The sequence below is a fragment of the Hemiscyllium ocellatum genome, chromosome 6, assembly GCF_020745735.1.
Source record: "Hemiscyllium ocellatum isolate sHemOce1 chromosome 6, sHemOce1.pat.X.cur, whole genome shotgun sequence".
Classification (NCBI taxonomy): domain Eukaryota; kingdom Metazoa; phylum Chordata; class Chondrichthyes; order Orectolobiformes; family Hemiscylliidae; genus Hemiscyllium; species Hemiscyllium ocellatum.
In genome coordinates, this window is record NC_083406.1 from 102,734,275 (window position 1) to 102,748,685 (window position 14,411).

The window sequence follows — 14,411 nt, forward strand, 5'->3', positions numbered from 1 at the left end:
TGTACGTGGCAGGTACTCATGCAGCTCAGCCAACGTTGTCTATCTTATACGCTGCAGGCAAGAATGCCCGGAGGCATGGTACATTGAAGAAACCAAGCAGAGGCTATGGCAATGGATGAATGGACACCACACAACAATCAACAGACAGGAGGATTTCCTCCCAGTCAGAGAACACTTCAGCAGTCCAGGACATTCAACCTTGGACCTTCGGGTGACCGTACTCCAAGGCAGACTTCAGGACAGGCAACAACGAAATGTGGCTGAACTGAGGCTGATCGCCCAGTCCCGTATCCATGGGGATGGCCTCAACTGGGACCTTGGGTTCATATCAGACTACAGGTGACCCCATTGCATTATACACACACACACACACACACCATTTAAATGGAGAAAAACTGCAGAAGATCTGAAGAGCCTTGTGTGTAAGTCACAAAATGCTTGCCTCCAAGTTCAGCGATAGGGTTAAGGTTAGGGTTAGGTCGTGGGGGAAGGCAAATAGAATGTGAACCTTTATTTCAAAGGGAATGGAATATAAGAATAGGGAGGTCTTGCAAAAACGAGGCACTAGCCAGACCACACCTAGAATACTACAAACTGTTTTGACCCTCTTATGTAAGAAACTGAAAAAGTACTGGAGTCTATCCAGAGAAGCTTCACTAAGTTGATTTCACATATAGAAGCTGGTGAGAAGAGGTTGAATAGGTTGGGCTTTTACTCATTGTAGTTTAGAAAGATGAGAGGTGATCCTACTGGAACATAAAAACTTCTAGAGATGTGGAGTGATTGTTTCCCCTTGTGGGAGGGCTTAGGACCAGAAGGAATAATGTCAATAAGTGGCCACCCATTTAAAACAGAGATCAAGAGAATTGTTTTTCTCTCAGAGCTTGGTGCAACTGTGGACTCTTTGCGACAGAGGGCTGCTGAGGCTGAGTGCTTAAATATGTTCAAGGCTGAGCTAGATTTTCAATCAGTAAGCAAATCAAGGGCTATGGGGATAGCGCAGGAAAGTGGAGTTAAGGATCATCAGGTCAAAGGCACGGACTCAATCGGCTGAATAGGCTCCCTCTGCTTCTAGATCTTATGGTCTTATGATCCTTTTACACTGCAGAGAGATGAACACACTGTAGGATAATTAGGAATATTACCAGGCAAGGTAAAACTGAAGACATTGTTGAATGGAATGTTTTGGTGGCAACGAAGAAGAGAGCAGGCTTACATGGTATTGAAATGAAAGTCCAAACTGTAGAGATACGGTGGCTAGATTATTGAAGATCAAAAGTCTGGGAGGTATGGGAACATCTTAACAGGACAAGGTGTGGGTTTTGGATTTCTTGACAGTGACTGGAGATGTAGAGATAAATTTCTCACTGTGTCCAACACTATACCAACTTGTGACAGGTTCTCATGCACGAACCGCACACCAAGGATACCCATTAGTGCAAAACCTTAAAATTGTATTTGGCCTTCAAGGTAAAGTCAGCGACACATAAGAATCTTGTTGCACCCGTTTCACAGTGGCTTAAAGATGTTTTCTTAGGTTGTGTGGAAAGCCAGATGTTTTACTCACTTAACTCAACAGCACTAGGGAAAGGAGAAGGAGAATGGCTATTCTCAGGGAAGGAGAAAGTGAGGACTGCAGATGCTGGAGATCCGAGCTGAAAATGTGTTGCTGGAAAAGCACAGCAGGTCAGGCAGCATCCAAGGAACAGGAGAATCGATGTTTCGGGCATAAGCCCTTCTTCAGGAATCAGGGAAGGTCAGAAGCACACACAGTGAGCTGCTGCTGATGGGGTTTGTAAAGTTGGGTTAGAGTAGTGAAGTTTGGGAGAGGGATCTTGCCGGTTTGAGGGTAAAATCAGGGAATGTAGAGGAATGGAAGAGAGATCCACAGGAGGACAGAGGGTGAAGTGAGTTGAGAACAGCAATGTCTGTTCTAACCTGCACAATCGTTCAGAGGGTCTCTCCATGGCAATCAGTATGTGAATGCACTGACTTCTGGTTCCAGAAACCATTTCCATGCACAGACCTTGGAGAGTCTGTGCAGTATCATTAATAATTAACAGGAACATAGGTATGGTGAGAGGGTGTTGGGGACAGCCAGTTGTCAGTGGTGTCTCCAAATGTGTAACCCTCTCAGAGTGCTGGCTGGCAATGTCATCGAATCATAGAATCCCTAAAGTATGGAAACAGGCTATTTGGCCCAACAAGTCCACACTGGACATCTGAAGAGAATCCCACCCAGACCCATTCCCCTACCCTATTACTCTACATTTCCTCTGACTAATGCACCTAGCCTACACATCCCTGAACACTATGAGTAATTTATCATGACCAATTCATCTAACTTGCACATTTTTAGACTGTGGGAGTAAACTGGAGCATCCAGAGGAAACCCACGCAGACACGAGGAGATCGTGCAAACTCCACACAGTCAGTCAACCAAGGCTGGAATCGAACCTGGGTCCCTGGCGCTGTGAGGTAGCAGTGATAATCACTGAGCCACTGTGCTGCTCAAAGGGCTTTGAGTTCACCTACAACATTTTAATCACCCTCCCAACTGCTATCACTATCAGACAATGTCCTTTACAATGCAGGGGAGGGAGGGCTAGCCAAGTCTGCATACTCAGCCTGCTCCCACAGAATGGCCAGTATAACACTGATGAAGGGCTCTGGCCCGAAACGTCGAATTTCCTGTTCCTTGGATGCTGCCTAACCTGCTGTGCTTTAACCAGCAACACATTTTCAGCACTAACAGGAACACTCAATTAAATATGAACAAACCATTCCACCTTCTTTCAGAATAAAGGAAATGTGCAAAATATGGCATGCCAGTACAATTTGCTGCCTGACGAAGCTTGTCGCAACAAATAATGATAATTGACACATGGATAAAGTGAAATCAGCGTCATGTGAAACATTTACAAGTGGAATTTAATTTTCAAAAGCATCCATCCCACCTTTATACTCCCATGTCTGATGTTAACAGTAATAAAGTTGGGCAGGCAAGTATTGGTAGAATAGGTTTGAACCCTTGGATTCAACATTAAAACAGAAATTGCTGGAAAAAGCTTAGCACGTCTGACAGCATCTGTGGACAATGACTCTTCCTGTAGATTCAGCATTATCAGTCATTGCAAGTTTCTCAAACAAAAGAACATCCCCCACAACTAAATCACAACTGTTTTGCATGCATATCACTGGCACTTTGAATACTAATCATAATTGCAAGGGGAAAAAAAAAGAGAGAAAACTGAAATATTGCACAGTTCTGGTTAGACATCAAGGACAGCATGTTACTGACAAAATCCGATTACGTTGTTTTACGATTAACGTGTCTATTAGAGTTAAAGTAGTTGGTGGTGCAGCAATCCAGAGACAGAACATCCCAAGTGCAGGCAAGGATTCTCGGCTGGGAAATATTGAGCAATGTGTCAAGACTTGCAGATGAGGGCAGGTTATTCATGAAGGACACAGTAATCTCATGGAGCTTGACAAGGATGCGAGTGATTGGTTCGATTCACTTCTCGGAACACAATACCGAAGAGAAGAGTGTTTAAAAATTGAATCCTCAAGATAATTAAGACATGAGTTGGGATTTCAGCAGTAGTGGGAGAGGTGTTAGAGAGTAGGTCAGGAATGAACACAACATCAGACCAGGAAGAATGGTTAAAGCTTATTTCAGAATGTAACTGTTGGTAAGGAATTTTAAAGAGGAGTCTTAGTCCTGTGTTCAGCAACGTAAATCATAGAATCCCTCCAGTGTGGAAGCAAGCCAGGTGGCCTATTGAGACCACACCAACCTTCCAAAGAACATCCAAGCCAGACCCACTCCCCCTACCCCATCCTTTTAACCCTGCATTTTCCAATGACTAATCTACCTAGTCTGCACATCCCTGGGTACTATGGGCAATTTAGCATGGCCAATCTACCTGACCTGCACATCTTTAGACTGTGTGAGGAAATTGGAGCACCCGGAGGAATTTACATAGACACAGGGAGAATGTGCAGACTTCACACAGACTGTCACTTGAGGGTAGAATCAAATCCAGGTCTCCTATCCTGTGAGGCAACGCTGCTGGTCACTGTGCCATCTTTGTCTAAAGGATGTTAGTTAGTTGGTGGCACTTAAAGTTTCAATCTATCTACATGTATAATATGTAACGGCAATGACTTAAAAAGACTTTGATTATGGTGAGGTCAAGCCTTCCCTTCTACACTTTATGAAACAGCAAGTTTTCTCGTTCATCCTAAAATTATTATGAGGCACATCACTATCTTATCTGGTTGCCACAAACATGATTCTGACTGTGGAGGCTTCTGCCTCAAATAACAAATCTCTTCACCCATGAGCAACTCCAACATTTTAATCAGAGAGTGATCTGGAGGTTCATGAAATTCAATTAGGTGTTTGTGGAAATGAAAACAGTGGCTTAGTTTTTGTCAATTTTAAGCTGAAGGAAATTTCACCTGATGCATTCCTTGAACTCAGACAAGCGGTCCATATAAATAGAAGATTACCCATGGTTGTGGACTGTGTTGTTAATGAATAACATGCAAATGATGAATGGTGAATGGTAGAGGAGCAATGATTGAGCTTTGGTGAACAACACAGACGACCCAAGAAATATCCATGAAAATACTATTGAATTGTATTGTAACAGTTTCTGCACAAATATATTGGAATGTCCAACACAAAACTATAATGAATCCAATTAATAGATGACAATTCATACAGTGTCTAACAGAATGAATATGTTGAGATGTTTCACAGAGATATTTTTCTTAATTTGTTTTATGAGGGAGTGGGCATCACGGATGAGGCCAGCATTTATTGCCTGTTGCTGAATACTTCATGATATCTGCCTACTTGAACTGCTGTAGCCCTTGAGGTGTTAGGGACATCTAGTGCTGTTAGCAAGGGAGTTCTTGGATTTTGGTTGTGACTGTGAAGGCACGGTGATATAGTTCCAAGTCAGGATGGTGTGTGACTCGAAGCTGAACGTGCAGGTAGTGGTGGCTGCTGCTGTCCTTCTAAATGTGAGTTTGGTCGGTGATATCAAAGGAGCCTTGGTGAGTTGCTGCAGTGAATCTTGTAGATGGTATATATTGTGCTGCCACTGTGCATTGCTGATGGAGGAAATGAATGTCAGCTGTGGTTGATGGGATCAATTGGACTGCTTTGTCCTGGATGGTATTGAGCTTCTAAATGTTATTAGAGCTGCACTTGTCCAGACAAGTGGAGAATATTCTATCACAAGCCTGACTTATGCCTTGTAGATGGTGGTCATAGTTTGGGGAGGTGAGTTATTCACTACAGAATTCCTAGCCTCTAACCTATTCTTGTAGGCACTATGTTTGTATGCCTGGTGCAGTTCAGTTTATAGTCAATGACAACTCCCAGGAAAGTGACAGTGAGGGATTCAGTGACATTAATGCCGTTGCCGTTGAATGGCAGATGATTAGATTCCTGCTGTATGACATGGTCTTCGCTTGGCATTTGTGTAGTGTGAATCTTGCTTATGGCTTATCAGCCCTAGCTTGGACATGGTCAGGTTTGCAACATTTGGACACAGGTTACTTCAGAATCTGAGGAATCAAGAATGATGCTAAACGTTGTGCAGTCATCGGTGAACACCTTCACTTCTGATCTTATGATGACAAGAAGGCGATTGATGAAACAACTGAAGATTGTTGGTCGAGGACAGCTCCCTAAGGAATTCCTACACTGGAGCTGAGATAACTGATTTCCAACAACCATAAGCATCTTCCTTTCTGATAGCTATGACTAACTAGCAGATTGCATTCCCTAAGATTCACCCTGATTACAGTTTTGCTAGATCTCCATGATGCCACACCCAGTCAAGTTCTATCTTGATGTCAAGGGCAGGGACTCCCATTACACCTCTTTTGTCCATGTTTTGATCAAGCTTATAATGAGGTCAGCATCTGAGCCCTGGTGAAACTCAAAATGGATATCCATGACCAGGTTATAACTGAGCAAGTGGAGTTTGATCTGAAAATGTGTTGCTGGTTAAAGCGCAGCAGGTCAGGCAGCATCCAAGGAACAGGAAATTCGACGTTTCGGGCAAAAGCCCTTCATCAGGAATGAGGAAAGTGTGTCCAGCAGGCTAAGATAAAAGGTAGGGAGGAGGGACTTGGGGGAGGGGCGATGGAGATGTGATAGGTGGAAGGAGGTCAAGGTGAGATGATAGGCTGGAGTGGGGTGGGGGCGGAGAGGTCAGGAAGAAAATTGCAGGTTAGGAGGGCGGTGCTGAGTTCGAGGGAATCGACTGAGACAAGGTGGGGGGGGGGGGAATGAGGAAACTGGAGAAATCGGAGTTCATCCCTTGTGGTTGGAGGGTTCCCAGGCGGAAGATGAGGCGCTCTTCCTCCAACCGTCGTGTTGTTATGTTCTGGCGATGGAGGAGTCCAAGGACCTGCATGCAGTGGGAGGGAGAGTTAAAGTGTTGAGCCATGGGGTGGTTGGGTTGGTTGGTCCGGGCGTCCCAGAGGTGTTCCCTGAAGCGTTCCGCAAGTAGGCGGCCCGTCTCCACAATATAGAGGAGGCCACATCGGGTGCAGCGGATGCAATAGATGATGTGTGTGGAGGTGCAGGTGAATTTGTGGCGGATATGGAAGGATCCCTTGGGGCCTTGGAGAGATGTAAGGGAAGAGGTGTGGGCTCAAGTTTTGCATTTCCTGCGGTTGCAGGGGAAGGTGCCGGGAGTGGAGGTTGGGTTGGTGGGGGGTGTGGACCTGACGAGGGAGCCACGAAGGGAGTGGTCTTTGCGGAACGCTGATAGGAGAGGGGAGGGAAATATATCCCTGGTGGTGGGGTCCGTTTGGAGGCGGCGGAAATGACGGCGGATGATACGCTGTATATGGAGGTTGGTGGGGTGGTAGGTGAGAACCAGTGGGGTTCTGTCCTGGTGGCGGTTGGGGGGCCGGGGCTGAAGGGCGGAGGAGCGGGAAGTGGAGGAGATGCGGTGGAGGGCATCGTCGATCACATCTGGGGGGAATCTGCGGTCTTTGAAGAAGGAGGCCATCTGGGCTGAACGGTATTGGAACTGGTCCTCCTGGGAGCAGATTCGGTGGAGACGAAGGAATTGGGAATATGGGATGGCATTTTTACAGGGGGCAGGGTGGGAGGAGGTGTAGTCCAGGTAGCTGTGGGAGTCAGTCGGTTTATAGTAGATGTCTGTGTTGATTCGGTCGCCCGAGATAGAAATGGAAAGATCTAGGAAGGGGAGGGAGGAGTCTGAGACAGTCCAGGTGAATTTGAGGTCGGGATGGAAGGTGTTGGTAAAGTTGATGAACTGTTCAACCTCCTCATGGGAGCACGAGGCAGGCTGATACAGTCATCGATGTAGCGGAGGAAAAGGTGGGGGGTGGTGCCAGTGTTGTTGCGGAAGATGGACTGTTCCACATTTCCTACGAAGAGACAGGCATAGCTGGGACCCATGCGGGTGCCCATGGCAACTCCTTTAGTTTGGAGGAAGTGGGAGGATTGGAAAGAGAAGTTGTTCAGGGTGAGGACCAGTTCAGTCAGTCGAAGGAGGGTGTCAGTGGAAGGGTACTGGTTGGTGCGGCAGGAAAGGAAGAAGCGGAGGGCTTTGAGTCCTTCGTGATGGGGGATGGAAAAGTGGAGTTTGATAGCAACGTTGATTATACTTCCATCATTCTACTGAGGATTCAGTGTGGACAGATGGGCCAGTAATTGGTCAGGTTGGATGTGTCTTGCTTTTTGTATACAGGACGTACTTTAGAAATTTTCCACACTGTTGGGCAGATGCTAGTGTCATAACTGTCCTGGCAAAGCTAGACGAGGGGAGCGACAAATTCTGGAGCACAAGTCTTCATTCCCATTGCTGGAATGCTGTCAGGATCAATAACCTTTGGAGTATCCAATGTCTTCAGCTGTTTCTTCATACCATGGGCAGTCAATTAAATTGGCTGAAGACTGTCATCTGATACTGAGCATCACAGAAGAAGGCCGCGATGGATTGTGCACTCTGCACATTTGGCTGAAAATTGTTACAAATCCTGCAGCTTTATCTATTGCTGATGTCCTTTGAGGATGGTGAGACATGTGGAACCCTCCTCACTGGTTTGTTATTTAATTGTCTAGTTATTCCCCACCATTCACGACTGGATGCAGCAGGACTGCAGGGCTTAGATTTGATTTGTCGGTTGTGGAATTGTTTAGACCAGTCTACCACATGCTGTTTCTGTTGTTTGTTACATCAGGTGATGTTTGGGAACAGCTAAGATTGATCCATTAGGAAGTTCATATTCACCCACAGAGATGGGCAAAAGTGGGATATGAGATAGCTTTAGCAAGTAGGGTTAAGGAAAATCCAAAGGGATTTTATAAATACACTAAGGACAAAAGGACAAGTTGAACCAAAGAGTCTGTTTCCATGCTGTACACCTCTATGACTATATGTACAAGATAAATAAGCATTAGCACTATTTGTCCATCTCTGATCCAAAATAAAGGAAGTCCTCAGCTCTTTAGCAGGAATATTCTGACATGGATTTAAAGTATGTAGTGAGGAAAACAACGGCCTCATTCATTAATGCAGGTGATGTGAATAAGACCCTTTTCAAATCCACACAAAATGCTTGGCAACAATCTGTCCCTTATATCTGTTTTCCTAACTGTCATAAGGAGTATCAATAGACCATAAAATCATAGACATAGACATAGGCATAAGTAGGCTGCTCAGTCCATCAAATCTGTTCGACCATTCAATGACATAATGGCTGATCTAATCATCCTCAACACCTTTTTCCTACCTTTTCCCCATTACCCTTCAGTCCCTCACGAATTAAAAATCTGTCTACCTTAGCCTTGAAGACACCCAATCAGCCAGCCTCAACTCTCTTTGTGATAAAGAATTCCACAAATTCACAATGCTCTGACAGAAGAAATTCTTTATCATCTAGGATATTGTTAAATTGATGCATATTAGCATTTCTGATCAAAGGTCAGTATTTTCAGTGTTAAGTCAAAGGCAGTTTCAAATCATACATGACTTTAAATCAAGTATGTAGTCTGATATCTAAGGTGAAGAATGCTTTCCATAATTCAAGGTTTCATTATTGGTTACATATTTCATGGACACAAACATTGTAAGATTTTGGATATTGATATTATGGCTCAGCACATTCAAGGTAATCCTACTTTCTTTGGTGCACCTCTGGGATATGGCATGAATTATCTGGTTTTAACTGTAATCTCAGTTGTCCATTGTCTGAAAACCTGTCATATTGAAGAGAGTGGATCTGTAGAAGGTAATATATAGTCTGTTTAGTAATAGTTTTCACTGCTTCAGGTAACATGAAAGATTTAACAGTAAATGCACATTGACTGGGTGTAGAAATTTGCTGATGCCATGTCTTTTTTCCAGGCATAAAGTGGACCAAATTGTCAGACTGGTGGAGAATATGCCATTCAGCATACCAATACAGGTGTTGGAGAGAAAGGTGACAAGGACTATACAGTAATCACAGAAACTAGTCAGATTCTTAGAAGAAAGTTAGTGTATGTAAATGTCTTTATGACAATTGCCTTGCCATGTATCCTAAACCTTTAGTTACTCTTCCCACTTTTGTGCATTTTAATCAACAGAGCAGATTTGTAATTAATTATACAAACCCCTGGAGGAAACACATGGAATAAAATAGCATTATTTCCTTTCTTTTTATTTGTAGGAAGCCTTGGGCATAAGGCAAACCAATCCAGCAACTGTGCAGTTGATCCCTGCAAAATGAGCCATATCTTTATTGGTCAATGTCAGCATGTGCTGCAGCTGTCACTATTAGAAGGATAATCCCTCTACCCAATCTCACTCAAGATGTTTTTAATGCTACTCAATGTCTTAAAATGACACATAATTTATTGGATTTGGTATAATTTACAACTTGGAGTATTCAAAGTCTGCATTCATTCAGCAAATAAATCAGAGCAGACATGCAGATTTCATATCCAATAAGCACCAATTATTAGTTGGTCCATCTTTTTACAAGTCAGAAGGTTATGCTTTCAAGTCTTGCTCCAGTGACCTAAGCTCAAACTCCAGGCTACCAACCTAGGGTAGTGCTGACAAGGGCCTGTACTGTTAAACGTGCTGTCTTTTGAATGAGGCATTAAACCAAGGCTCCCTTCACAATTGCCTCTCACCTGCATCCATCCATCACTTTCCCACCCACCAAGAGGATGGTGCCGAGTTGGAGGGTTGGATCTGGGATAAGGTGAAGACGAGGGGAGATGAAGAAACAGGTGAATCGACATTTCAGAGAACATCTCTGGGACACACGAATTAAATAACTCCACCGCCCTGTGGCTGAACACTTCAACTCCCCCTTCCTTTCTGCCAAGAACATGCGAGTCCTGGGTCTCCGCCACCACCAACGTGTAGCCACCCAAGCCTGGAGGAGGAATGTCTCATCTTCCGCCTTTGAACCACCAACTGTACGGGATCAATGTGGATTTCAACAGTTTCCTCATCTTCCTTCCCCCCCACCTTACTCCAGATCCAACTCTCCAACTTGGCACTGCCCTCTTGAACTGTCCTACCTGTCCATCTTCCTTCCCACCTATCTACTCCACCCTCCACTCCTACCCATCACCATCACCCCCCACCTTCATCTACCTATTGCATTCCCAGCTGCTTGCCCCCAGCTCCACTCCCTCCCATTTATCGCTCAGCACCCTTGGGCTCCCTCCACATTCCTGATGAAGAGCTTATGCTCAAAACATCAATTCGCCTTCTCCTTGGATGCTGCCTGACCTGCTGTGCTTTTCCAGCACCACACTTTTTGACTCTGATCACCAGCATCTGCAGTTCTCACTTCCCACCCCCCCAGCCCCAACCCCAACCCCTGCCATTTATCTCCCAGTACTCTTGGGCCCCCTCCACATTCCTGATGAAGAGATTATGTTCTAACAATCGACTCTCCTGCTCCTTGGGTGCTGCCTGATCTGCTGTGCTTTTCCAGCGCTGCACTTTTCGACCCCTTCATTCACCCAGCCTCCCCCTCATGTGAAAGTAAAGGATTGTATGGCACTGTTTGAACAAGAGCTGGGTTAATGTTCATTGATTAATTCATTCTGGTGTCTTGTGCATTCTCAATGTTAATGTCCTAGTTAGAATTTATCCACCTATCAAAATTATTAAAACAGATTATCTAAATGGCTGCTTGTGAGAGCTTGCTGTGAGGTGTAAATTAGCACTGCCACAGAGTTTAATTGTCTATAACAGGCACCAAAACATTCTGAGGTCATGAAAAGTGCTGCATAAATGTATGATAGATTTTATTATTCATAAGTAAACTGAACTTGAAGTAGTTATTGACAATAAAAAGTGTTACCGTTATAAACAACCTACTTTCATGCCACAAAGCCCTCTAAGGAATTTGAAGAATAATTGGAATCAGACCAGAAGTTAAACAAAAGTATTTTAAATTAAAACTATTTGGGGATTGAGCTTGAAATGCTCATGTATGTTTTAACCAAGTTTTAACTCTGGATGAGAAAGGAAAATACATCAAGCTGAATTAACTGAAAAGAGAAGGTTCAGAATGAACAACATCCTGGCTAGAACAGACACAAATCATCCTGAGTATCAACTATATCACATATATTTAGTGTGGGGAATTGGCCAAGACAATGTCAGTTCTAAACCCTAAAATGTGGATACAGTTGCAGCATCTATGTTCTGTTTTGTAAATCTCATGGATAAACAATAATCAAAACAAAACATCATTTAAATCATTTAACTGCTGCTCGAGATTCTGCACCAATTTTAAATAAGAATTCATGCATGTGAATTAGTTTTGAATGGGGTAAAATGGAGTGCAGAATATTGTATCGTTTGAATTGGACACCATCGTGTAACTTTTTTTTTAAAAATAAGCAAGTGTCTTGTTGCCGTGAGATTTTCAATACAACTTTAGCTTCAGAGAAGAACTACTGTAAATTCGATATAATATATGACGGTTGCCTGCTAGACTGAAAAACATAAACTTAACGAGCATTGAAAGATGGAAGTTGCTGTGTAGGGGGGAAACATTAATGAAATCTGATCGAAATTGATTAATTGCACAGGCGATTTTTAAAAAATCTATTTCTAATACAGGGTACAAAAAATGCAAAGCACTTTTACAAATAGATTGAACTCAGAGCGATTTACAGCCCTACCGTTTCAGGTCGTCCATTCTGTAGATCTCGTTTTCAATGTAAGTCTGTAAATGTTGCAGAAGCACCTTTTCCACGGCGATTTCTTCCTGGATGTTGAGGAGGGAGGTGTACAGGTCTCCCCGAGTGGGTGACAGCGAGGGGCAGTTCACCAGACACAGTAACAGGGAACTCAGCCACGGTAGCATTTTGTAAAACTCTCCGGACACTCCTCAGGCAGACTTGACTACTTTTCACTGTGAAAGTCAACGTCTGCACGAGTGCTCTCTGTGATGGAAAGTGCTCGTTTTACAAAAGAGTAGGGATTGTATTTCCAGAGCATTTCAGAGACAAAATCGACGCTCCCCTTAACCCATATTCTGTACGTTCCAATGAAATGGGTCTTGTTGTTTTGCTTGTTACTGCTGGACAGTGCAGCTGTATCAGCCGAGGAATGGGGAGGGAGTGTTATCTCACTGGTGTCTGAATGGTTTGTTGGCTCAGACTTCTCAACAAGCGCCAAGGGGCCGTGAGGAATGATGTGCTGCCTTTATAGGGAATTCACCAAGCTCCTGCGGGGCCAGACTTGGCTATTTCTGCGGTAGGGCAGATTCCGCCACTCCCAAGAGCCGAAAGAGAACTCGCCTCATGGCATTTTATTGCCCCCAGCCCCAAACTGAGAGTTTTAAAAACTCATTGCCGTAATTATACATTGTACTTTACTACCTTGAGATTGAAATGTGGAGGCAAACTGACTGTCGAGATCATTATTTTCATGAAAAGTGTTGATTTTGCATCTTGGATTACTCCTGATGTGACTTACACCCTCTGCAACCCTTAACATGATTCATGTAGTCGCAATTTGGATTTATTACCAAATAAACATTGTATACCAATTACTTCCAGAATCTCTTTTTTGTGGTTCATTTTTTTTTGTGGGAAAAGGAGTTGTTTTTTGTGAATGACAGGGGTAAGGATAGATATGCTGTCCTTATAAACTTCATTGCTGGATGTCCTTTTCTTTGAACGTCTACAGTCCTAGTGGTGATGGCGCCCTCACTGGCACGAGGTAGAATTGCAGGCTTCTCATTCCTCTCAGTGAGGGAGAGGTACGTGTTCAATAGAGGACAATTCCCCGCGCAGTCGTTATCTATCTCTCCTCTTCTATAATAGCAGTATGACTGTACTCTGAATATACCCTTAACAACCTCATATTGATATACCTGACAGTAAGCACCTGGTTCTATTTAAAGGACAATAGTTTTAATTTTTGTGGCTAGCAATTAAAAATGGGTTGACATTGTTCTGACTCCCTGATTTTTTTCACCCATTCACAGGATGAGGGTGTCCCTGGATAACCAGCACTTATTGCCCATCCCAGTGGGCAGTTAAGAGTCAACCACATTGCTGTGGGCCTGGAGTCACATGTCGGCCCAGACCAGGTAAGAACAGCAGTTTCCTTCCCTAAAGGACATTCGTGATTGTGGGAGTTGAAGCAAGGGACAGATAGAAAGGGACAATGTTGGGCATGGAAAGGCCATGGTCAACAAGAGAGCTGGGAGTCAGATGAGGAGAAACTTCTTTACTCAGAGAGTTGTTAAGATTTGGAATGTGATGCGTGGGAGAGTGATGGAGATGAATTCCATAAGAGGGTTCAAAAGGGAGCTGGATATATATTTGAAAGTGATGAATTTAGAGGGCTATGGAGACAAGGCTGGAGAATGAGACTGGCTGGATAGCTCTTAATGGAGCAGGAGAAGACAAATGGCCTGCTTGTGCATGTTAAATTCTGTGATTCAATGAGCATGTGGTTTTCTGAGGGTGGATTAGGACGTGGATTGTTTGCCCATGGCATGGAAGTGGATGGACAACTTACACCAAATAGGGCCCCTCTTGAAGCACCCATGGCATTTTCCCCATTGCAGAGTGGCTCCATGCCATGTGCACAGGTTGTCCGCTCAATCAAGGTCACTTACCTGCAGTAGACCAAGTGACAATCAGTGCTGCAGACCCAAATGGTGCTTCTGAGGGATCTTCTCCTCCAATCCCCTCTATGTTGAGGTAGCCTGGTGATCCTCTCCCTATGTCAGCGGTATCTAACCCTCCTCATGGACACAGCAAGACTCTCCTGTTGCCTTCTCTGTAATTGGGTCTGCAGGATCCCAACCCAATGAGCAAGGTCAGTGAGCAAGGAATTGGCCAATTAGAAGGCTGTTTCTGGATGTATTAT

The 14,411-nt window shown here is 44.1% G+C and overlaps 1 protein-coding gene across 2 annotated transcripts in view; it reads right to left on the bottom strand.

Moving 5' to 3' along the window:
- p4ha3 (prolyl 4-hydroxylase, alpha polypeptide III) overlaps positions 1–12,463 on the bottom strand; it is an 84,799-nt gene extending 72,336 nt beyond the window's left edge. For both annotated transcript variants that reach the window (XM_060826821.1, XM_060826820.1), the window contains exon 1: positions 12,206–12,463. In XM_060826821.1, the coding sequence (XP_060682804.1) occupies positions 12,206–12,390 (185 nt within the window). In that variant the 5' untranslated portion in view covers positions 12,391–12,463. The remainder of the gene's footprint in view (positions 1–12,205) is intronic.
- Between the last annotated feature and the right edge of the window lie 1,948 nt (positions 12,464–14,411).